Source organism: Emys orbicularis, chromosome 10 (assembly GCF_028017835.1).
Source record: "Emys orbicularis isolate rEmyOrb1 chromosome 10, rEmyOrb1.hap1, whole genome shotgun sequence".
Taxonomy (NCBI): Eukaryota; Metazoa; Chordata; order Testudines; family Emydidae; genus Emys; species Emys orbicularis.
In genome coordinates, this window is record NC_088692.1 from 38,028,184 (window position 1) to 38,053,075 (window position 24,892).

At 49.7% G+C, this 24,892-nt stretch overlaps 1 protein-coding gene across 1 annotated transcript; it reads left to right on the top strand.

Annotated features, from left to right (window-relative positions):
• Window positions 1-8,276: 8,276 nt before the first annotated feature.
• Window positions 8,277-24,892, top strand: VRK3 (VRK serine/threonine kinase 3). Its single transcript, XM_065411912.1, has 14 exons — window positions 8,277-8,346; window positions 10,237-10,379; window positions 10,852-10,995; window positions 11,422-11,568; window positions 15,173-15,225; window positions 17,639-17,705; window positions 18,583-18,667; window positions 19,458-19,560; window positions 20,203-20,295; window positions 20,689-20,821; window positions 21,781-21,901; window positions 22,272-22,330; window positions 23,001-23,149; window positions 24,511-24,892. The coding sequence occupies exons 2-13, from the start codon at window positions 10,238-10,240 to the stop codon at window positions 23,147-23,149; spliced, it is 1,296 nt and encodes a 431-aa protein (XP_065267984.1). The 5' UTR covers window positions 8,277-8,346; window position 10,237; the 3' UTR covers window positions 24,511-24,892.

Below are 24,892 nucleotides of genomic sequence, written 5' to 3' on the forward strand. Positions count from 1 at the left end.
CAAATCAGGGTGGAGTTTGGTTAAAGGGATTGATTAAAACCATGTGGCCGATTCTTCACTGCCCTGCATCTTGTGGACTCATTTCTACCTGTCAAATTATTAATTGTAATTAATTAATGTTAATATATTTATTTGTATTATCATAGCACCTCCGAGTCCTAATCATGGACCAGGACCCCATTATGCTAAGGGCTGTACATACACAAAACAAAAAGCTGGTCCCTGCTCCAATGAGCTTACAATCTAAGGCATAAGACAAGAGACAACAGCTGGATACAGACTGGCCCATTGTTCCTTGTGACTTGGGTCGGTATATCTTAGTCACTATGATCAGATGTGAAAAGCAACAGAGAGTCCTGTGGCACCTTTAAGACTAACAGATGTGTTGGAGCATAAGCTTTCGTGGGTGAATACCCACTTCGTCAGATACATGTCAGACGCATGATCAGATGCATGTCAGATGCATGATCAGATGTGGTCTCTGAACAACAGCAGCCTGTTGTCAAGTTTTGTGCAGGTGTCAGGGTAAAGGAGAGTTCTAAGGAGGGTTTTGATGGAGGATAATGAGTTAGTTTTGCAGACGTTTAGGGAAGCTTTTCCCAAGTGTGAGGCGCAGTCTGGGAAAAAGCACAAAGGTGTTTGTCTGCAAATTTAACAAGTAGCAGATGAGATTAACCAGAGATAAGGTGCAGAGGGAGAAGCAAAAGGGACCAACAGAGCCCTGTGGAACCCACATAGAAAGCTGGAGAGGGGATGAGACAGAGCCTCCAAAGGACATGCTGAAGGAACAAGGAGAGGACAGAGCCATGGAAGACACAGGAGGACAAAATTTCAAGAAGGAAAGCATGGCCATCTGTGTGGAAGGCAGCTTGCATATCAAGGAGGATGAGGATGGAGTGCTGATTCTGAGCTTCCACTAGGAAGAGGTGTCAGTGGAGCACTGGTGGCAGAGCCAGATTGGAGAGGATCTAGAACAGAACTGGAGGAAAAGGACTCCAGACATTGGTTATAAACAGTGCATTCAATGAGCTTAGAGATGAAAGGGAGAAGGGGCGGTAGTTAGAGAGGCAAGTGGAGTTAGGGTTGCCAATTTTGGTTGGCTGTATTCCTGGAGGTTTCATCACATATCTTTCATTAAAGATTAATCTTTAATTCCTGGAGACTCCAGGACAGTCCTGGAAGGTTGGCAACCCTAAGTGGAGTCAAGGATTTTGTTTGGTTATTTTTAAGATGGGCACGACTTAAGTAAGCATGCTTGTATTGTGAGAAGAGAGAGCCAGAGGAGAGTGAGAGGTTAAGGAGAAAAGTAGAAGGGATGAGAGTGGGTATGGGAGATCAGGAGATGAGATGGGATGAGGTCATTGAGACAAGAGGAGGGTCTAGTGCAGGAAAGCAGATGAGAAACTTTTGTCTATGACAAGGGAGAAGGAGGAGAAAGTTGAAGGAGGGGAAAGGGAAGGCAAGCTGAGTGGTAGGGGAAGGTCACGTAAATGTATCAAGTGTTCTGGGAAGAAATTAATGAGCTCCTGTGCAGAGAGCAGTGCAGGCAGGAGGAGGGGAGGGGAGAGATTGTGTGAGCCAAAGTGGAAGTAAGATGGTCCCACTGGTGTAAGTGGAGACTTCTGATTTGGTAGCACTTTACACAGGTGTAAGTGACAACACAAGATGCATGACAGTGGCAAGTCAGGGTGAAGCAAGCCAGTAACTTATGCAGAGAGAGATTGTGTGAATCAGCAACTCAAAGAACCATTACATGAACAGGTGTCTTCCCTTAGTTCACAATGAGTGACCCTCACCTACTGTGCATATACCTAAAATGGAGAATGGAGCATGAATTTGTGTATAAGGTGGCAATTAATCTTTGCTTAGACATAGATCAATGCTCCAAGTCTAAAACAGAGGATTTATTTTCAATAAACAGGCAGGAGAAAAGAAGGTCACCAAATTAGCACTGAGACAAAGCTAACCAGCAGGCAGTACTAGAGAGTAAATCTTTGTCACTAACAGATTATCCTGTGGTGTTGCTTGTTCACCTGCAATTTTTCTATGTACCATGGATTAGATATTTTATGGACTCAAATGGGTTCTAAGTTATATGGAGGCCAGTGGTTCCATGAAGACAGTGGGCATGAATCTGCTCTCAGTTTCAGAGGAGTTACACTGGTGTAAATCAGAGAAGAATAAGGCCCCATGTATTTGCAGAATACCAGTACTGACGAATAGCCTAGTTGTCTTAAACAGCACTTATCTCTTGATCTGTTGTCTCTTGTTATATGCTAAGATTGTAAGATACCTGGGGCAGAGCTTGTCTTCATTACATATGCACCCACCACCCTGAATAATGGTGGCCTGTCTCTTACTGGGGTCTCTAGACATTACTACAACACAAGCTATTATTATTTCTTGGAGTCTAAGGGTATGTCTACACTACCGCGGTAGTTCGACGGCTGGCAATCGAAGTTCTGGGTTCGATTTATCGCGTCTGGTGTGGACGCGATAAATCGAACCAGGAAGCGCTCGCCGTCGACTGCGGTACTCCAGCTAGACGAGAGGAGTACCGTGGAGTCGACGGGGGAGCCTGCCTGCCGCGTGTGGACCGCGTCTGAACCGCGGTAAGTTCGAAGTAAGGTATGTCGAATTCAGCTACGTTATTCACGTAGCTGAATTTGCGTACCTTACTTCGACTTGGGGGGTAAGTGTAGACCAAGCCTAAGGGTATGTCTACACTACCGGGGTAGTTCGACGGCTGGCAATCGAAGTTCCGGGTTCGATTTATCGCGTCTGGTGTGGACGCGATAAATCGAACCAGGAAGCGCTCGCCGTCGACTGCGGTACTCCAGCTAGACGAGAGGAGTACCGCGGAGTCGACGGGGGAGCCTGCCTGCCGCGTGTGGACCACGTCTGAAGTTCGAAGTAAGGTATGTCGAATTCAGCTACTTTATTCACGTAGCTGAATTTGCGTACCTTACTTCGACTTGGGGGGTAAGTGTAGACCAAGCCTAAAAGGGCACAAAAAGAAATTGAACAACGTGCAATGTAAGACCTGGACAATAATAAAACTCTTGGCTCAATGAGTTCCTAAAGGACTTTTACAAGCCAATCTAAGAGGACCTAGCATCAAAATTACTGAACGTATAAATAAAGCAAATGACTCTAAAATGCTCCCAGACAGCATGTATAATGCTATAATACTAACATTAAACCTTGCAGAGACAAACTGAACTGTGGCAATTCATAGATTAATAGAGTGTAAGGCCAGACGGGACCATTAGATCATCTAAATCTGACTTCCTGCGTATCATAGGCCGTTAAATACCAGGCAGTTACCCCTGTATGGAACCCAATAACTTGTGTTTCACTACAGTAGAACTTCCAGGAAGGCAGCCAGGCTTGATTTGAGGACATCAAAGGATAGACAATCCACCACTTCCCTGGTAGTTTGTTCCAATGGTTAATCCCCCTCACTGCTAAACACAAGTGCCATATATCTAATTTTTAATTGGTCTGGCTTTGGCTTCTAGCCACTGGATCTTGTTGCGTCTTTCTACCCACTATTTTCTTGCTATGGAGATATTTACAAGCCACAATCAAGTCACCTCTCACCTCATCTTCTTTTTGATAAACTAAACAGATTAGGCTCTTTAAGAATCTCACTGCAGGGCAATTTCTCCAGCCCTCTAATAATTTTTGCATCTTCTTTCTGCACTCTCTCAACATACTTTTTAAAATGTGCACCCCAGAACTGTGGACTCCAGTATTTCAGCACTGGTCTCACTAATGCTGTATGCAGAGGTAAAATCATTTCCTTGTTCCTACTCACTACATCCCTGTTTATACATTCCTGGATCACATTAGCCCTTTTTGCCACAGCGCCAGACTAGGAGCTCAGGTTCATTTGCTGGTCCACTCTGACCTCAAAACCATTACTGCTTTCCAGGATACAGCCCCCCATTCTGTAGGTCGGGCTTGCAGTCCTTGTTCCTAGATGTATAACTTTGCATTTGGCTGTATTAAATGCATTTTGTTTGAATAGGCTCAGCTTATCAAGCAATATCGATTGTTCATCATGACTGCCTTGTCCTCATTGTTCTTTACCATTCCATCAAAATTTGTGTCATCTGCAAATTTTATCAGCAGTAATTTTATATTTACTTCCAGATCATTGATGAAATAGCATCAGGCCTAGGACCAATCCCTGCCGAACCCCACTAGAAACACCCTCATTTGATGATGCTTCCCCTTTGACAACTACTTTGAGATCTATCAGTTAGCCAGTTCTAAATCCATCTAACGTGTGCTCTGTTAGTATTGTTTAGTGTTATTTTTCATCACAATGTCATGCAATACTAAGTCAAATTCCTCACCAAAGTCAATTACATCTATGCAGATACCTTTATCAACCAACCTTGTAACCTCAAGAAAGAATGAAATAAGGTTTGTTTGACAAGACTTACTTTCCATAAAACCACATTGACTGGCATTAATTATATTTCTAACCTTTAATTCTTTATCAATTGAATCCCAGATCAGCTTTTCCATTATTTTGCCTGGGATTGATGTCAAGCTAACTGGCCTGTAGTTACCTGCATCATCCCCTTGCCCTTTTAAAATACTGGCACAACTTTAGTACTCTTCCAGTCTTCTGGAATAGTCCCAGTATTCCAAGAGCAGGCCAAAATATCTTCAGCCAACTCTTTTAGGACTCGTGGGTGCAAATTATCATGGCATGCTGATTTAAATATGTTTATCCCTATTAGATATTGTTAAACATCTTGTTTAGTTCCTAATAGACTGGAAAGTACTTCCTCATCCTGCTTCTTTCTAAAGACAAAACAGAAATATTTATTGGACATTTCTGCCTTTTCTGCATCATTAGGAATTTTACTATTTCCATCTATAGGCCTATACCTTTGCTAGGATTTCTATTGTTCCTAATATACTTAAACTCCTTCTCATTGTACTTAGCCCTGCCAGCCATGGCTTTTTCCCTGATGGCTTCAAGTTTTCTTCTCAATTTGCTCCTTCTAATTTATATTGATTGCTATCTTTTTTCCATTTGTTATATATTGCTTTTTTATTTCAAATTGCTGCCTTCACTTCGCCCCTAAACCAGGATGGGCCACAGTTGTCCTCTTTCTTGATTGTGGAATCATGACTTTTTGGCTATCTAATAAACTCTTCTTAAAGAGCCCCCAAAGTTCATTCACATTTTTCCATCTAAATTTTTTCCTTCCAGTTAATCTAATTCCTAATTTTCCTCAAATTTGGGAAACTATAACAAGTTTCTACTGTGCAGGTGCAAATTGAGATTTTTTTCAAAGACTCATAACTTGGCCAAATTTAGGCGAATTTTCACAGGGATGGCAAAAGGCACATCCTGACACCCACTGCCAAATTTCAATTCCTTGCTTCAAAGTATGGAGGCAATAGAGCTTTTCAATGAAACTGTTGTAAGAATTCTTTTTACGTGGTAAAACAATATTTTTTTCCTTAATCTCACTCTTGGAAACAGCTGGATTGCTTTTGCTTGTGTGTTTTTTGCCATCTCCCTCCTGGACCTTGAGCCTCCTCTCAGGGGGTCTAGCACTGAGCCAGCCTTTCCCTGCATGCTCTGCTGGGTGGCCCTGTGATGGGGAGGGTTGAGCAGATATTCAACTCTCACTAATTTATCATGACTCTAGTGATTTTGGGGGTGGTTTTTTTACCTGTCTCATAAACACATGATGAAAAGCTGCCAGTTGGGACCTTTTCCCTTATTCAAAATGGCCACCATCTCCCAGGTCTGTCAATGCAGCTGAACTAGCGAGATGGCTGCCATTTCCCTACAGTCTATCTGCCCTCAGTAAAGTTGTCTGCCACCTTCCGCTGTTTTTTCAATAAGGTTGAAGCCACGCTTACCAGCAAAACAGCTGCCATTTTATTGCTCAGGAGCGAGGGCAGGACACAGGGACTGCGAGGAGGAGCGGCAGAGATGCTGCGAAAGGGATGAGGAGAGTGAGGGGGAGCAGGGCACCAGGCGGAGAAGGAGGCAGACTTAGGGGCTGAAGGAGAGATGGGGCAGAAGGAAGGTTGAGGGGGATGCAGAGGATGGCGATGGGTGAGAGATGGAGGGCATTGAATGGCACCTCCGCCAGCCTGAGGGCAGGGAAGGGGAGTCCCCTCTGAGCAGCCAGGGCGAAGCAGTAGGTGCTGCCAGGTCGCAAGTTGGTTATGAGTCAAGGGATTTTGGCGCCTGCAGGAGAAGCTGTTGTGCTGACATGAGAAGCTCTGTGATTTCTGGGATTTTTAGGACTGGGCACCTGGGCTAGAGTGACCAGATGTACCGATTTTATAGGGACAGTCCCAATATTCAGGGCTTTGTCTTATATAGGAATCTATTACCCCCCACCCCATCTTGATTTTTCCCACTTGCTATCTAGTCACCCTAACTCGGGCAGAGCTGTGTGTGAGAGCCTTGGCGCTAGGGACGCAGACCTGCTATGCTCCTGGACCATGTCTTCGTACATGGCCCTACAGCACAGAGAGGGGGAATTGGGGAAGGGCTGCCACTGAGACCCAGGCAGAGAAGAAACCCTGGGGCAGAGGAGGTGGGACCATTGTGTTCCAGGCAGAGAAGTCCCTGGGCAATGGGAAGTAGAGAATGTTGCGGCTAGGTAGGGGCAGCTTTAGCATGGGTTCAGCTACACCCACAGAAGTTACCCCACAGCAGTGGCTCCTGTCCTGCAGGGCCCAGCCTGGCTCCCTACTCCAGGCATCATGACCTGGCGCATTGGGTCACAGTGCCACTCAGGTTTGGTCCGGCCAGCCCTCCATTGTGACGGGTGGCTGGCTGCCTGGCTCAGATTCGAGTGGCATGGCAATCCCATGCACCAGGTCATGATATCCGGAGTAGGGAGTTGGGCCCGGCCCTGCAGGACAGGAGCCATTGCTGTGGGGCAAGAATATTGATGATCAGTGTGTTATTAGTTATTAAATGATACCTCACAAGGCATGTTCTTCACAAACACTATCACACTAATGTGTAAGGTGTGAATACAGGGGTGCTTTCGGTCACACAAACACTCATTACTGCTGGTCTAGCTTTACTTGGTCCTGCCTTAGCACAGGGGCCTGGACTAGATAACCTCTCAAGGTCCATCCCAGCCCTGCTTGTCTATGAATCTATGACCCTACAATGAGTCCTGCATAGACAGAACCCTACTGACTTCAGTGGAGCTCCATGCAGATGCACTGGGTCTCCCACGTAGCGATCACAGCAGGAACTGACCCCTAGTGACTTACTTCACCAGTGTCTCTGCTTTACCTGTGCATTTTAATCTACATGAAGAAATCTATTAATTTTTCTACAGGTGTGAGATCTGCAAGTACCTGCACATATTGATTTTTTTCTGATGGCTACCCAGTGCATCACATTTGGAAAAAATCTTGGATAAATCTAGCAATTAAGAGCTTAAACCAAAGGTCAAATCAATGAGGTGCCAGTGTGAAACAGAAACTGGCCCAAACTACTTAATGTGATTATTTCCAAACAGAATATTCCTACCTGCCAAACATCTACCTGGAATCTAACTTTGAAGTAGTGTAGATATTTCTAGTTTTTGTCAGTAATTATTTACTCAACCTCTTCCAACTGTCCAACAATTCTGCAAACAGAACACCAGAGCTAGATAAAGACACTTCCTGAAATGACGTAGGAGAGGAAGAATAGAGAAGTGACCCTCCCTCCTTGGGTTTCCTATGTGTGGAGCAAGCTGCGGTATTGCCAGCTCCAAGCACTACAAACAGTGGATCAAGTCTCCAAACTCACGAGACTTGCTTACAAATCAGGGCAGTTGGGGTCTTGTGACTTGCCCTCGGTATCTGATCTTGGGGTACACGCGGGTCACGTCCCCCCTTCCCCACGAACAGGAGGGCCAGCACCTTGCCATTAGCTTTGCAAGTCACTGCTGAGAGCCTCGCCTACTCCCGGACCCATGCGCAGAGCTTCAGCTTGCGGGGCAAAGGCGTGAGACCCCACAGCTAGGCTGCCCGTGCAGGCCCCGCCCGCGCTGGAGCTGAGCCCGGGACGCTGCTGGGGTCAGAGGTGCCGGCAGAGGCGGCGGGTGGGAGCGGGCGCTCCCCGGGGAGGAGGGACGGGGCGGTGCAGTGTAGTGCAGCGGCGGCCATGGGAAGACGCGGCCGAGGCGGCAGGAGGTTGCCGCTGCTAGCGGAGCGGGTGGGCGCCGGGCGCCGAGCGATCCCCGCGGCCCACCCCAGCCCGGCTGCAGCGGCCCCGCGCGGTGTGTCCAGGCCGGGGCGGCCCAGTCGAGAAGCGAGTTGCCGGACCCGGAAGCGGGCAGCGCACGGGTAGGGCCCCAGACCCGCTCCTAGGCCGCGGGGCCGGGCAGGTGCCTGGGGCGGGACGGGGGGAACCCTGGGGAATGGGGGGCCAGGCAGGTGCTTGGGGCTGGGGTGGGATGAGGGCACCAAGGGGAATGGGGGGGGGGGGGGCTGGGCAGGTGCTTGGGGCTGGGGTGGGATGAGGGCACCAAGGGGAATGGGGGGGGGCTGGGGTGGGATGGGTAGGTGTCTGATGGGGATGTGGGACAAGGGGCACCCCAGGGTGATGGGAGCTATCCAGGGTTCTGGTACATCAGGGTGTTGTGGCTACAGAGCTAGGTAGGAGCCCAGGGTGGTGGGAGTGCTGGGCAGGGGCACCAGAGAGCAGTTCAGTGATAGGGACCAGGCAGCAGGTGGCTCTGGGTGACAGGAGATGCAGAGCTAGATAGTTGTCGGGTGGGGGCTACAGGGTAATCTGGTGCTGGACAGGGTCTCCAGGGCAGGAGTGCCTCCAGGTGATGGGGGCTGTGGGGCTGGGCAGGAACCCAGGGGGGCTGCCTAGGTAATGGGGCTGCAGTGTTTATGACACTGCTTTGGGTTTATCTATAGGCCCAGCCCTGGCAGATGAAAGGCCCAGTGTAAGACTTGGTTTTGCAGCCCTATTGTCACTTGAGGGTGTTGGCATGGACCTAACCTCTTCCCCATCCTCTGGTGCTACTCCCTGCTCTGCAGCAGTGCTGCTGTAATCCTGGCAATTCATCATGGGACCCAGGGTCTCGCTGTGACTTCTCCACAAATACCATACTGCGAGCCCTACCCGTTCCCAGTGCCCTCCTATTCCCCAGCGTTCACACACACTAAAGGATTTCCCTGCAGTAGGAAAAGAAAGATTCAGTTAGCAAATGATCTGCTACCTTTGGGAGCTTTAGTGACCATTTATGCATTGCCCAGATGGATAGGAGAGGGGCAGAGTGCATGCTGGGTCCTAGCAAACACAGCTGTATTGGTGCAGAAACTGTCTCACTTGCTGTTGAGGTTGATAATAGTGATGTTGATAAAGGCAGATGCTTTCCCAGTGCTAGTTTGGAGACTCCACTTGTAGCATTATCTAGTGGCTGGAATGAGGACTCCTGGGTTCATAGAATATCAGGGTTGGAAGGGACCTCAGGTGGTTTATCTAGTCCAGGGGTAGGCAACCTATGGCACACGTGCCGAAGGCGGCACACGAGCTGACTTTCAGTGGCACTCACACTGCCCGGTCCTGGCCACCGGTCCGGGGGGCTCTGCATTTTAATTTAATTTTAAATGAAGCTTCTTAAACATTTTAAAAACCTTATTTACTTTACATACAATAGTTTAGTTATATATTATAGACTTATAGAAAGAGACCGTCTAAAAACGTTAAAATGTATGACTGGCACGTGAAACCTTAAATCAGAGTGAATAAATGACGACTCGGCACAGCACTTCTGAAAGGTTGCCGACCCCTGATCTAGTCCAACCCCCTGCTCAAAACAGGGCCAATCCCTAGACAGATTTTTGCCCCAGATCCCTAAATGGCCCCCTCAAGGATTGAGCTTACAACCCTGGGTTTAGCAGGCGAATGCTCAAACCACTGAGCTATCCCTCTCTATCAGCTCTCTGCCACTGATGCACTGTGTGGTCTTTAAATAATTTCTTCTCTGTGTGCCTCATTTTCCTGATCTTTGCAGCTTAGTTCATTACACGTTTGCTCTTACAATAATATGCATGCTGAGAGCCTCTGATGGTGGGTGAATGGACGTCTCCTCTTAGTAAACCCCTTTCTCCAGAGACGCAGCCACCGAAACACCAGAAAAACCTTTGAAAAGTTGACTTCTCACTTCAGCTCTGACACCTTTCCCTCTCTACCCTGCTTTGCCTTGGTTTGTTTTTCAGAATGATCAACTTTTGCCCGCAATGTGGCCAGAAGGTAGAGACGGCATTTCATTTCTGCCCTGTCTGTGGGAATAAGCTGCCTAAAGAAGAAGATGAGGAGCCAATGCAACTCACTCCAGATGCCTCTTTGTCCTCTCTGAAAGGTAGGTAAGACTGGGTTAAACAGCAGCCTCATTGTATAGAGATTCCAGATTAGCCAAAGCCCCCTGATTACAAGCAGTTGTGGAGCATTGGCATACCAAGTACACATCTGTCTGAATAGATCCTCTTATTGCCTGCTTTAGGGTGTGCAAAATTGTTGCCTTTGATGGCAGTAGAGGGGAGTGAATGCAATCTGACCTGAGGAGCAGAGTCCCAGGACTCCTGGGTTCTGAACCAGCTCTGCCACAAGCTCACTATGTGACTTCCTCTGTGCCTCAGTTTCTCCATCTGTAAAATGGGGCTAACAGCACTGACCTGTTCTGTGGTGCGGGAGGGGTGTGGGTGTGAGGCGTTTCACCGTAAAGGGCTTTGAGCCCCGTGAATGGAAGGTGCTGTAAGTGCGGAGTGTTATGATTGACAATCATTGGAATAACGTGGATGGCATTGTGCGGGTTTGTTTCTTTAATCGTTCAGCCCTGAGGCAGAATGAGCCGCTTCCGGCAGAAAGAAAGACAGTGGAGTGGATATCTTCTGAGAAAATACCAGCTTCCACTTCGACTGAAGAGGAGGCTTGGAGCCCACAGGCTGCTTCCCCAAGTACCAAGGTGGCATCCAAGGGTGAGAGCTGGGGTGTTCCTCAGCACTGCTGTGCTTATGTAGGGGTGGGGCAGACAGGCACTCATGGCACTTAGGGTAGTGCTGGAGCACTACAGAAGTGGCTTGTTCAGCCCTTGTGTCATTCTGCCATCCTGTCCCTTCCCTTCCCTACCTCCTGGCTGAGGTACAGGGTGGTATGGATGGGTTACAAGAGATGTTTGATTGTCCACTGCTGGAAGGAGAATACGTGAAACCCAGGGCCTCACTGGGGGAGCAGGATGAAGTGTCTGGGAGTGAGAGATGGGGAGCTGTATCAGGCTGGGTTGGTATTATCACAGTGTCTCTGGTTGGAATCTGAACTGTGGTGTGCTGGAGAGCAGCCGGACTCACTCTGTCTGTAGTGCCCTGTTATCTGATCAGAGCCCTGCTTTTGTCTCTTCTCCAAAGCAAAATTCAGTCCCCGATCTCCCCGGCGGCTCAAGTCCACCTCCGTGGCACCTCTCCCAGAGGGCAAGATCCTGACCGACCAGAACAGCAAGCAGTGGAAACTGGGGAAGCTTCTGAACCAGAGCGAGTATGGGCTGATGTACGAAGGTGCTGTGCAATCTCATGCTGGGATGCTATTTGAGGGAGGAGGATGATGATGCGGGGTGGGGAGTAGAGGAAGAGTATCCCTCCCTTCCTCTCTTCTTGTGGCATGCTGAAAGCTCAGCCTCCTGGGGAGGTTCCCTCGGGGGATGTGGAGAGAGGGGGAACTGCTTTTTGAAAGAGATCATGATTGAAGTCTCTTGCTGACACTTCCCAGTTTGCAGACAGAGCCAATCACAGGTGAATTTGCATCTTAGGTAAATAAGGGATTTAGCTGCCCTTCTCCATCCTGATTCTGCCTCCTCTGACTCTTTCTGCTCAGCAGACTCCCTGATTGCCATGTACAGTGCAGCAAGAATCCTTTGCTCTGTCTGCAGCAGGTCTTCCAAAGAGATGCCCTCTGCAAAGGATGCTGGAAATGCATCCAAAGTTCTACCCAGCATATGTCTGGGTAGTGGTAGTATTTAAAATCTGAGGGTAAGACTATTAATTCTTCTCTCCATTTTAAAGTATCCCTCTTCCACGCCATGTCACACACAAGTGGAAACAACAGGTTCTGAGCCTTGGAGGAGGCCATAGCTGTTCCATACTCTGCTTATATGGAAAGGGACAGCATTGAAGGGTTGAAAGCCATTGATCCATCTCCTGTCCATAGGAGAAGATAACATGCACCCTCGGCAGCTCTCTCATTGGCTTGGGATCTTACACAGTTTTCTATATTTGTGTTTTGTCAGAGGCCCGTGGCGCATCTCTCTCCTGGTACTGATCATAGAATCATAGAATATCAGGGTTGGAAGGGACCTCAGGAGGTCATCTAGTCCAACCCCCCGCTCAAAGCAGGACCAATTCCCAACTAAATCATCCCAGCCAGGGCTTTGTCAAGCCGGGCCTTAAAAACCTCCAAGGAAGGAGATTCCACCACCTCCCTAGGTAAAGCATTCCAGTGCTTCACCACCCTCCTAGTGAAATAGTGTTTCCTAATATCCAACCTAGACCTTCCCCACTGCAACTTGAGACCATTGCTCCTTGTTCTGTCATCTGCCACCACTGAGAACAGCCGAGCTCCATCCTCTTTGGAACCCCCCCTCAGGTAGTTGAAAGCAGCTATCAAATCCCCCCTCATTCGTCTCTTCTGGAGACTAAACAATCCCAGTTCCCTCAGTCTCTCCTCATAAGTCATGTGCTCCAGACCCCTAATCATTTTTGTTGCCCTTCGCTGGACTCTTTCCAATATTTCCACATCCTTCTTGTAGTGTGGGGCCCAAAACTGGACACAGTACTCCAGATGAGGCCTCACCAATGTCGCATAAAGGGGAACGATCATGTCCCTCGATCTGCTGGCAATGCCCCTACTTTTACAGCCCAAAATGCCATTAGCCTTCTTGGCAACAAGAGCACACTGTTGACTCATATCCAGCTTCTCGTCCACTGTGACCCCTAGGTCCTTTTCTGCAGAACTGCTACCTAGCCATTCGGTCCCTAGTCTGTAGCAGTGCATAGGATTCTTCCGTCCTAAGTGCAGGACTCTGCACTTGTCCTTGTTGAACCTCATCAGGTTTCTTTTGGCCCAATCCTCCAATTTGTCTAGGTCCCTCTGTATCTGATCCCTACCCTCCAGCGTATTTACCACGCCTCCCAGTTTAGTGTCATCTGCAAACTTGTTGAGAGTGCAGTCCACACCATTCTCCAGATCATTAATAAAGATATTAAACAAAACCGGCCCCAGGACCGACCCTTGGGGCACTCCGCTTGAAACCAGCTGCCAACTAGACATGGAGCCATTGATCACTACCCGTTGAGCCCGACGATCTAGCCAGCTTTCTATCCACCTTACAGTCCATTCATCCAGCCCATACTTCTTTAACTTGGCGGCAAGAATACTGTGGGAGACCGTATCAAAAGCTTTGCTAAAGTCAAGGAATAACACATCCACTGCTTTCCCCTCATCCACAGAGCCAGTTATCTCCTCATAGAAGGCAATTAGGTTAGTCAGGCACGACTTCCCCTTGGTGAATCCATGCTGACTGTTTCTGATCACTTTCCTCTCCTCTAAGTGTTTCATAATTCCTTGAGGACCTGCTCCATGATTTTTCCAGGGACTGAGGTGAGGCTGACTGGCCTGTAGTTCCCCGGATCCTCCTTCTTCCCTTTTTTAAAGATGGGCACTACATTAGCCTTTTTCCAGTCATCCGGGACCTCCCCGGATCGCCATGAGTTTTCAAAGATGATGGCCAATGGCTCCGCAATCACATCCACCAACTCCTTTAGCACCCTCGGATGCAGCGCATCCGGCCCCATGGATTTGTGCTCATTCAGTTTTTCTAAATAGTCCCGAACCACTTCTTTCTCCACGGAGGGCTGGTCACCTCCTCCCCATACTGTGCTGCCCAGTCCAGCAGTCTGGGAGCTGACCTTGTTTGTGAAGACAGAGGCAAAAAAAGCATTGAGTACATTAGCTTTTTCCACATCCTCTGTCACTAGGTTGCCTCCCTCATTCAGTAAGGGGCCCACACTTTCCTTGACTTTCTTCTTGTTGCTAACATACCTGAAGAAACCCTTCTTGTTACTCTTAACATCTCTTGCTAGCGGCAACTCCAAGTGCGATTTGGCCTTCCTGATTTCACTCTTGCATGCCTGAGCGATATTTTTATACTCCTCCCTGGTCAGTCTTCCACTTCTTGTAAGCTTCTTTTTTGCGTTTAAGGTCAGCAAGGATTTCACTGTTAAGCCAAGCTGGTCGCCTGCCATATTTACTATTCTTTCTACACGTCGGGATGGTTTGTTCCTGCAACCGCAATAAGGATTCTTTAAAATACAGCCAGCTCTCCTGGACCCCTTTGCCCTTCATGTTATTCTCCCAGGGGATCCTGCCCATCTGTTCCCTGAGGGAGTCAAAGTCTGCTTTTCTGAAGTCCAGGGTCCGTATTCTGCTGCTCTCCTTTCTTCCTTGTGTCAGGATCCTGAACTTGACCATCTCATGGTCACTGCCTCCCAGGTTCCCATCCACTTTTGCTTCCCCTACTAATTCTTCCCTGTTTGTGAGCAGCAGGTCAAGAAAAGCTCTGCCCCTAGTTGGTTCCTCCAGCACTTGCACCAGGAAATTGTCCCCTACACTTTCCAAAAACTTCCTGGATTTTCTGTGCACCGCTGTATTGCTCCCCCAGCAGATATCAGGGTGATTAAAGTCTCCCATGAGAACCAGGGCCTGCGATCTAGCAACTTCTGTTAGTTGCTGGAAGAACGCCTCGTCCACCTCATCCCCCTGGTCTGGTGGTCTATAGCAGACTCCAACCACATTTTATTTACATACCACGTTTAAAGAGCAGAGTCCCTTGATACTACACCCATGTCTACGTGCTCCAGTGCTTGTTGCTTTAGCAGTGTCTGGAGAGAGTTGAGACAAAGGTCCTATAACTCTGAAGCAAGGTGGGAATTGTCATGCAGCCACTTGCAAAGAGGCCTCCACAGATGGTATTTTCACAGTCCCAAGGTGAGGGAGGCAGAGGATAACTGAGAATCAAGCCACTCTTGCGCTAGTTTCTGAGCAGCTAGCATTGCAAGTACTTCTGTCCCATGCACCTGTAACCTCATTTGTTCCATCCTTCCACAGCACAATCAGCATCTGGAGCCTGCCCTCAAAAGCAAAGCTACTTTCTCAAACTTGTGAGTTCTGGTCTGTTCCATGTATGGGGCCCTTTGGTCTGACCTACCAGCACTGCTGGTATCATGGTGAAAGGAGTGGTAGAATGCAGAAGCTCAGATGACTGTAATGGTTTCCTCTAGTCTTATTCTCTATAAGATTTCACAGTGTTAGCTAGCATCATTGTCTTTGTTGTTGCAGGTGAAGTTAGTCAGAGAAATGAGGAAATAAACCGCATAGGTTAAAGACCCAGTACAACTCCCATGGGTGTCTTGCTTAGACTTCAATGGAAGCTGGGTCAGGAGGCCCTTAATACATAGTAGTGAGCAAAGCTGTAAGGAAAACAGATCTAAGGATTTAAAAAAGCCACCCCAAAGGGACTGCCCTTTAGATTACAAAGCTAAATTCTACCCTCCATTACACCTCTGCAGTCCTGTTGATTTCCTGGTTGTAAATGAGGGTAGACTTTGTCCCCTTTGTTTATAAATTTAATATGTCATAGGATCTTCTTTAAGCCTGTTTTGTAAAGGTTAACAACAACAAAACTCTAGAAAGTGTTATTTAAAACCCTCGCGTGTGTGTGTGTTTTGTGTTGTTTTTTGTCCCCAGAACTACTGAACACTCTGTAGTCTGGAAAGTGACTGTAGATCTAACATTGAGCTCTTCTGTAGCTGTCACCTCTCTTTGATGCCAGAATGAGTTTATAAAGTCAAATGCTGATTGATCTAAATTTGTTACCCTGTGTCAGGTCCCCTGGCATCTGCCAGTCCAGCCGGGCTCTCCAGAACTGGCACCATTCCCAATCATAAATAGTCTGCAATTGGAATTTCGCTGACTGTTCTTGACAATGCACGAGCCAGAGTGGTATCCAGGTCACTGTCCTGTGTCTGCCTTGGCTCTTCTGGTTAATGGGATTTAGAAATTGTCATTGGCAAAACCCAGGGATGATTTTAGGAAGAATGTGCCCACTTTTATAGTCAGTGGAATAGTGTCACTGGAGCTGTGCCAGGGAAGAACCAGTTAAAAGTTGCAGAGGAAAACATTACTGGGGAGCCTTCTCCAACAAAGGGTTAACCAGAAATGTTTAACGCCACAAAGAATGTGTAGATAGAACTAACGGATCGCCAGGAAACCTTCATCTCTGTGTGTTGACAGTACTGTAGAGCAGTACCAACTCTCCCATTCAGCAGTCCCCTCCCACGCCAGCACCACCCATCCCATCTGCCCTGACACTGCATTGTTTCTATGGCCCAAATCCCTCCCTTTGCAGTGGCAAAGGATTATGGGATATGGAAGGACACTGTTTTTGTTCATGGACACCAGGTCTCAGCGGTGGGTGTTGAGGGTTTAGAAAGCAGGACAGGTTCTGTGCACATTCTACCAGCCAAAATACTCTTGGTTGGGAGGTACTGAAAGAATTCTGCAGTTTGTTAATCTGCACCACCTGCCAGCTGCCGATTTACAGCACTACTGGCCACATTGGGCGGGGCTAATGATATCAAACTGGGCCAGTGGATCTGAAATTGTCATCTCTCCCACTCTGTGATGTCTCTCCTAAGCTAGCATGTGGCATCCTGCAGCTTCTGGATAATACATTCAGGCCATTAGGGAACTGCAGTGACAAAAGAGCAATACCAAATGCATGTGGACAGACACATGCTGGTATGTAAGAAGGCGTTCTGGGAACCCCAAAGGGTTTGGGGCTCAGTACAGCATCCAGACATTTGGCTGCAGCTTCTCAAGGGCAGGAAGTGGCTTGAGAACAACCTTCGTTGCCAGATTTCTGGTACTTCTTGGCAGGCCGAACTACAGGGGGAGTGGCCTTTAGGGGTTCAGTGCAGCCCCTGTTGTTAGAATTCCCATGTTATCTGATATGGCCATGCCCCTGCTGTGGACAAATAGTTTCACCTTTAAGGCTGTCACCTGGCTCCTTCCACCAGCCCTGAATGGCCTGAGGAAACTCATGGAACCAAACTTCAGTAAGCTCCTCCATTGGAAGGCTCCTACCCCAGAAAGAGCTGCAGGATCACACAGTTCTGACCAGTTTAGAGGGCTGTCTTCATTCTCTGGGGCACTTAGGTACCTGCAGAGAGCACTGAGCAGTAGCACTTTAACTGTCTGTTCTGAGGCCTTCCCATGCTTGGGTTAGCTGTGCTGTATTGATAGTGGGAGTTGGTGTGGTTCAGTAGATGGGGCACTGGACTGAGAGGCAGGAGACCATGTTCTGTTCTTAGCTCTGCCACTGACCTGCTGGGTGACTCCCCCTCTCCTTAGACCCCTCAGTGCAGCACTGAGAGATCCATAGGTGAGAAGGGCTAGGGCAGGATTCTTACGCTCGCATGCTCCCTAGTAAATGGACGTGGTGGTGATACTGTCGCAGCACATCGCTGAATGTAAAACAGTGCAGCTTCATCTCTCTCTCCTCCCAACCCTCAGGACGCCAAAGATGGCAGGATCTACAATGAGCAGATCTTCCTGCAGCGAGCAGCAAAGAAAATCACAGGTAAGTGCCATTCCTGGATGGTTGGGTTCCCAACCTGCAGGTCCTCCCTGTGCATCTGCTAGGAGACACTCCAAAGTCTAGACTCAGGTGACTCAAATCATTGGCTGACCTGTGCCTCAAAGAGTGTTGAGTGCTAACCAGTGTGTTTAGAAATGACTCTCCCAGGAGCAGGAAACCTCAGGGTGTCTGTTGGGCAGCACCTTCCCATTCCCAGCTCGGTGTTTTTCCCTGCTGCGCTCAGAGGAGTTCCCCTGCTGAAGAGTTGTCTCTGTCTCACTGACAGCTGTTTAACTCTGCACCCTGACCCCTCTGGGGTTGACAAGAGCCCATCCCATGGCTGTTCCATCAACCCTGGCTGTGCAGAGCTGCTCTCTGTCCAGCCAGCTAAGCCTGGGCACTCCAGTCAGCGCATGAAGTCTGGGGCCTGGGCAGCAGCAGGAGTAGGGATCCAGGTCAAACCTGCCCCTTTGTGATTCCCACCACCCTTATATGTGGGACATAGGTCTCCATGCCATTCCCCTTCTCAGAGTATCTAGGGCTGTAGCATCCCATACTCTCCCCCTTCCCTTCCCTGGCCTGGATTTGGCATCTCCACACCCCTCTCCCCCTTCCCTCATCCTACCCTTCCTGTAACTCTGGCTGCCTGCCACTGATTCCCACAGAGCTTTTAGTATCACGTCTGGTTGCCTGCTACGCTGGCTTTTATGGGGGCGGCTCAGGTGACAGGATGAGCCTTGAACTCTCGATTGCCCAGCACAGAGGGTCTGTATCTGTGGGGAAAGGAAAGGCACCGGGTGGGTGTCCTCACTGTTTGCAGAGTTCCTTAGCCAGCAGCATGGCAAAGCTGTGCCCATCTGTCCTGTTGTCTCCCTCCTAGTGGATAAGTGGAAGAGGATGCACTCGGTGCCCTTGCTGGGGATCCCAAATTGCATTGGCTTTGGACTCCATGAGAGTAACTACAGGTAAGGCAGGTCTGTGAGCTGCCAGATAGAGACAGCTGGGGAGTTCCCTCCTGCCCAGGAATCCACTATTCTCTTTATCTCCTTGCTCTCCACTGCCAGGCTCTTGCTGCAGCCTCTCGCTTCTCCCTCACAATACCACCCTTTTCTGTCTTCCCCCCAACTACTGACCCATTGTCTATGCATTGGCCCTCTCTCCTCTGATTACTGTAACCCCGGCTTCCTGGGCCTCCTTGTCTCTCCTCCCAGTTAATCTCTCCAAACTGTGTCAGGTAAAGTCCTCTTCCCCTCCCGCTGCGCTGACCTGCATCAAGTGCTACCCCGCTGCTGTCTGCTTCCTGCCATTCTCTCTCCCAGCCTCTTCCTTCATCCCCTTCTTCTGCTCTTGCTTTTGCATCATCTTTCATGCTGCTGCTAACACTCTCCCGCTCCCTGTGCACATAGTGACTTCTCTTTCTTCCACCTCCTCTTCTCAGGAATCCTCCTTCCTTCTGTCCCTTCTCCCTCGCCTGGCATCTTGACTGTCTTTGCCTGTGGGCTGTGTGTGGAGGGGAACGTGGTAGTCTGTCAACAATACTTCAGAGGGAATGCTGACCTGCCAGCGTCTCTCCCTTTCCCCTCCACAAACAGGTTCTGTTGTCAAATACAAGGGAAGCTGTGCCTTTGTTAAACTAGAGAGAAAGGGAAACCAATTCAGGTCAAGATTGGTAGCTGAGCTACCCAAATAAGCTTTGAGACCCTCCCATGACAGGTGCTGACCAAGTGCAACGTGCTCTTCTCTCCTCTCTCACAGGTTTCTGGTGTTCCCTGAGTTAGGGCGAACTGTTCAGTCAATCCTGGACAATGGCACAAATCTACTGACGGAGAAACCGGTTTTCCAGATCGCCATCAGGGTGGTATGTGGCAGGCCAATGCTTTTGGGGGTTGTTCAGAGCTGGATTCTCTCTGGCCTTTGCAAGGATGCTAGTTCCAGTGCAGGCCAGGGTTGGGACCCCAATGCATCATGGGTGAGTCATGTGCAGCGGCTGCTTAGTGCATGGCCTCCAGGGGAATGTTAGGGAAACATCATTATTTACTTTCTAAACACACGCACAAAAGAGCTAAGTGAAATTGGTCAAACTTACTAGAGTAACTTCCTGAGGGCCAGACTTTCTGAAGCACTGAGCACCCACAAATCCAACTGAAGTCAATGGGAAAGAGCAACTTTTGCTAAGCACTTTTGAAGATCAGGTACAGCAGACTGAGCAGGGCTCCAGTCTCTGATCTCTGAATAGTGTAACATGGTACTAGGGCATGGGGCTGGCTGGGGCTGTTGGTGATGAACTTGTGGGTCTGTTAATGTTCTACCCCAAGGAAATTAGGAGACAGAGTAAATGGGGCCCCCCTGAATTTCTCAAGTGCCTCCCAACATGGAAAAGCAGAGTGGAAGAGGCTGTGCAGTTAGCCTGCTCCTTAGTCTCCCAGCTGCCAAGAGCCTGGGGAAGATGCTCTAGCTGAAGGGCTGTGCGTGGGTCTGACGTTTCTTGTTCTGCCCCTAGCTAGACTCCCTGGCGTACATCCATGGAAACGAGTATGTGCATGGGGACATCACAGCAGAGAACATCTATGTGAACCCAAACGACCTCGCAGAGGTAGGAAATGAGAACAGCAGGAGCAGAGAGAGGTAGCAGGAGAAGTGGGGCTATGCCCTAGCCAGAGCATTCTCTTATGAAGGGGAGGGTTGATTCCTGGCTGCACCCTGTGTCAGTGCTGCCCCATAGCAGGTGCTGTGTGTGGGATTGCAAGGATCACTGTACCCCACGTGTTCACCCCCCAGGGAAAGGATTTTGGGCTCCCTTCAGTCTCTGCATCTTAAGGGGTGGTGTAGGGAGAAGGGGTGGAATCTCTTGGAGGAGAGAGGATCACATAAACTGGAGAGGGGACGTTGGGAGGTGAGGGGCTCCCTGGTTCTCCCAGAGCAGCAGCGCTCTCCTTCTTCCCCTTGCGCAGTCACCCAGGAAGACATTTCACACTCTCTCTCCTAGGTCACCCTGGCGGGTTACTGCTTTGCATTCCGATACTGCCCGGGAGGAAAGCACGTGGCTCAGCGTGAAGGCAGCAGGACTCCTCACGAGGGCACCATTGAGTTCATCAGCCTGGATGGGCACAGGGGAGCTGGTGAGACCACAGTCCCTGATGGGTTGGCGAGGCTGTGACAGCTCTCCTCCTTGGACATCCCTGCTTGCCTGTGGCTCCCTCTGCCTGTCTCCTTCCCCCTCACTATTCTTCCATTAGTTGTTGGTAACACCTTCCTCTCTGGTCAACCTGCTGCTCCCTCCTCCGATGCAGCTGCTCTGCTACTTCCACAGTCGCTGCATGACTCAGGCAGGAGCGTGACATGGTGGGAGAATGTTTCCATCCCATGCAAGGTCGTGGTAACCCAGCCATGTAGGGGAGTGGAAATCCAGGACAATGGGTGCTGGTTTAATGGGTATCTGTAAAGCTTGGCAGAGTGCATTCCTTGCTGATTCAGGCCGATGTACAGGGCAGGGGGGGGTTCCCCAGCCTGGGTCCAATTGTGGTATCATGGCCATCTCCATGAGATGCTTGTGGAGATGAAGTGCTCAATCTGCTCAGAGAGGAGGACATTGGAGGTTCTGACCTGGACCGCACAGTGGTGAGAAGGAACTGGAGACAGGGTTGGCCGGTTCGCCCCACCCTTTATCACCTTGGACAGAAGCGTAAGCGAGTCAGGGCGCGCATGTGGACCAACAGACACTACTTCAGATTCTGCAACTCCAGGCGCGTGCTGTGCATGCGTAACCTTCAGTGGAATACAATAGGGACCATCACTCAAAGAAGAGCTGAGGCACAAATTGGTGAAGAGGTGCTCCCAAAGTTGCAGTGAATTGGTGGCTGAGCTGGAAAGAGAACCCAGGAATCCTGACTCAAACTACTAGGCCACTCTACTAGGAAATGTTTCCTGCTGTTCAGCCTTATGCTTTCCAGAGCTCAGTTCTATACTGTCCCCTTGGGGGGAGGGACCCCCTTGAACCAGGCCTTTTTGGGTATTACTCCCAAACTCTGCTTTTCTCACTGTTTCCTGAGCTGCTGGGTTTCTCTCTCTCTCCCATCAGGACCATCTCGCCGGAGTGACCTGCAGTCTCTGGGCTACTGCATGGTGAAGTGGCTGTGTGGCTTCCTGCCCTGGACTGACGAGCTGGCTGATGTGCACAAGGTCATGGAGCAGAAAGAGAGGTGAGCCCTGGGGTTGGGGACCTTGCCTACCCTTCTGGCCCTGGGAGGAAAGCAGTGAGGGAAGGGGGTTCAGAACTAATGGGGGACTCAATAGCCCTGGTGCAGATCTTGGGGTGTCTGAAATCCGTGACTGTAAGTGCTGCCTCCCATGGAAGTAGCTGGCCAAACTCCTCTTGACCGCAGTGGGAGCAGGACCCACCCTGAAATCACTGTGTGGGCAAAACGGGCTGGAGGGTGTGAGCTGAGCTGGTCATCTTGCACCGCTTTCACCTGCCCCATCGCTTTCACCTGCCCCATCGCTGAGGGCAGTTTGTTCAGGCGCTCAGTCCCTTCTTGTTTAATGGCGTTGTGTGTGTGCTAAACACTGTAGGTACAAAACAGACGTGGTCGGACTTCTGCGACTGTGCTTCGGCCGAAAACCAACTCCAGGTATGGACTTGTACTGAGAGTGGCTGCAGGACCTAGTCGCTGTGTGTAAGGGCTGATTGTTCACTGAAGCTAGAAACTGGCCTGTGTCCCCCATGCAGTCTCAGCTGACAGGTTGTGTCTGACCATAGTCATTCTAAACCCTTTGCTGCAGTGCCAGTCTGCTCATGAACTAGTAGCCTTGACCGCGAGAGCTGCCCTTGTAGGTCCTGTCCATGGAGGCCATGGGAGCTCCAGAAAGATCCCTGATATCTGTGTAGGGTGACATAGCCAGCTCTCAGGCTCCCCCATGGATCCAGTTTTTCTCCTTGCTCTGCATCGTGCTGGAATGAGGGTGACCTGTATGCCCCTGCGTCAGCATCCATGCAGCATGAGGTGGTGATTCTGAGCCTTGCTACAGTGGGATGCTGGCCAGGGGTTAAAGCAAGTGAGCGGGAACAGGGAGACTTTTGTTCTAGTCCCGGTTCTGCTGCTGACTCATTGGGTGACCTTGGGCAAGGTGCTTCCCTCTCTGGGCCTGTGTTCCCCCATCAGTGCAGAGGAGGGGTCTGGTGGGAAAAGCCCCTGCGGAAGTCTTGTTTAGCATCTGGCTTAGCAATGCAGGGAGTGAGTGCTGGGGCTGCTGCTCTGGAGAACCACAGCCATTCCTGTGAGTGTCTGTACCACTTTGCAGATGCCCTGCACAACTACCTGCAGCAAGCAATGGCCTTGGCCTTTGAAGAGGAGCCAGACTACGAGGCACTGCGAAAGCTCTTGGGGAAGCCACTGGAGATGAGGAGAGCTTCGGCTTATGACTCGGTGGACCTCAAGGTGGTGCCTTAGGTAAAGCGCTTCCTACGGGGGTAGCAGGTTGGGGGAAGCACAGTCACCCCCCTGCCCCAGGAATAGTGGAATATGGTACTTCAGCTGGCAGTGGTGACCATGGCCTTATCTGATTTCCCCTCCGCACGTGAGTCTAACATGGTAAGCAGGGAGGAGGCTTCTCTCTGCACTGGGTGTGAAGATCTAGAAGGAGGGCTAAAGGGACTCTGACTGCTCCAGTGGGGCTTGTGTTAATCCTTAGAGCACCGAGGGTGCTCATTTTCCATTCCTCAGCCCTCCTTCCCCACTTGAGCACCCTGCCCCTCCCTCCCCCCTCCCCCCTCTTTGTGATCAGTTTCCTCCCCATCTCCAGTTCTGTTGAGAATGGGTGCTGGGTCTTGTGGAGAACATGCATGTGGGTTCAAGGAAAGTTTTTGGCAGCAGGGAATAGGACTTCCTGTCAGGAAGAGTGATGTCCCACCCTGCTTCCTCACAGCTGGGGAGCCTCACATGCTGGCCTCGGGTCTCTCTCCCTAACACTGTTCCCGTTTATCATCACCAGGGAACTCAGCAGTTCTGAAAGGGTTAAGATGTCCTGAGGGTCACTGCTCAGTACAAGGAAAGCTGGTTGGCTGGCTGTTCCCAAAGGCTGGAGCAAGATCAGAATTTGTGGCACTGTTCTTTGATGCCAAATGTGCCTAACCTGGCCAGATTGGCTTTGCCTCTCTCTATGTCCCTGCAGCTCGCAGACTGTTGAGTCAGAGCCCTTTCTGGGTAGGAGGAATGAAGATGTGCACAGCCTTTAGGTAGAGAGCTGCCCAGCCTTACGCCATGCTCGTCCATCGAAGCAGGCTCCTAGAGCTCCGCTTTCTCAGGGACGCTGACTGAGCAGTGAACACTCACTCCGTCCCCTCCTTGGAGGCATAGGTGTAGCTCTAGTTTTGCTGAGTTCTGACAATTTGCCACCTTCAGAGGCTCCCATGGCTAGTCTAAGCCCATATCAGTAGGACCAGCCCTGCTTCTGCCCTTGGGTCTCTCTGTGGTGTCCATCACCTTGGGATCTAAGGTGGGTAGAGGATGTGGTCTTGCTAGATCAGGCAGCACACAGCTGGTCAAGTCCACCTAAATCTGTGCTGGCTAAAATGTCTCTCCCATCTTGGAGGTTGTAAAATTTGTTGGTAGCCACCAAGGTATCGAACCAAATTCAGCCCTAGCACAATCTAACCAGTTCACATAGAGACTTGGCCCTCGTCTCAGCTTAGAGTCAGACCCAAGTAAATTGGCTCCAGGTGGCACTGCCAACAGCACTGGCACTGAGTAACAGAGTAGAAGGGGCTGGTCATGCTCCATCCTGATTTATGTTGTTCTTTGTGGCTTTTCAGATCTCAAGAAACTGACTAAAACTGAGAGAGGTTTAACCTATTGGAAGGGCCCTGCTCTGGGGCAGCCAGCTCCTGCAGTCCTTCATTACACACCTGTTCTAGATTTCCCTGGGGGTTTGATAGGGATTGTTTTTAGGGCTTTTACAGTGATTTTTAGAAAGCTGACTTTTGAGCCAGTGCTGTAGCTTAATGAGCTCCAGCTAATGTGAAGACTAAACCCCTGCTTGGCAGATGGCTGCCCCAACCACCGTTTGGAACTACCTAGCAACTGGGAGCATTGCCATAGGGACACAGACTGAACCCGGTGAAGGGAAAAGAAATCAGGGGTTTTAAATGTTTGTATCCTGCCTAATAAACAGTTTGTTTTGTAATAAATGCTTTG

Bases quoted from the DNA above. Each gene is read 5' to 3' on its own strand.
- VRK3 (XM_065411912.1), top strand. From the start codon at position 10,238: ATGATCAACTTTTGCCCGCAATGTGGCCAGAAGGTAGAGACGGCATTT. The intron at 15,226-17,638 runs GTGAGTTCTGGT...CCCAACCCTCAG, and splicing joins AAAGCTACTTTCTCAAACTT to GACGCCAAAGATGGCAGGAT. The intron at 18,668-19,457 runs GTAAGGCAGGTC...CCTCTCTCACAG, and splicing joins CTCCATGAGAGTAACTACAG to GTTTCTGGTGTTCCCTGAGT.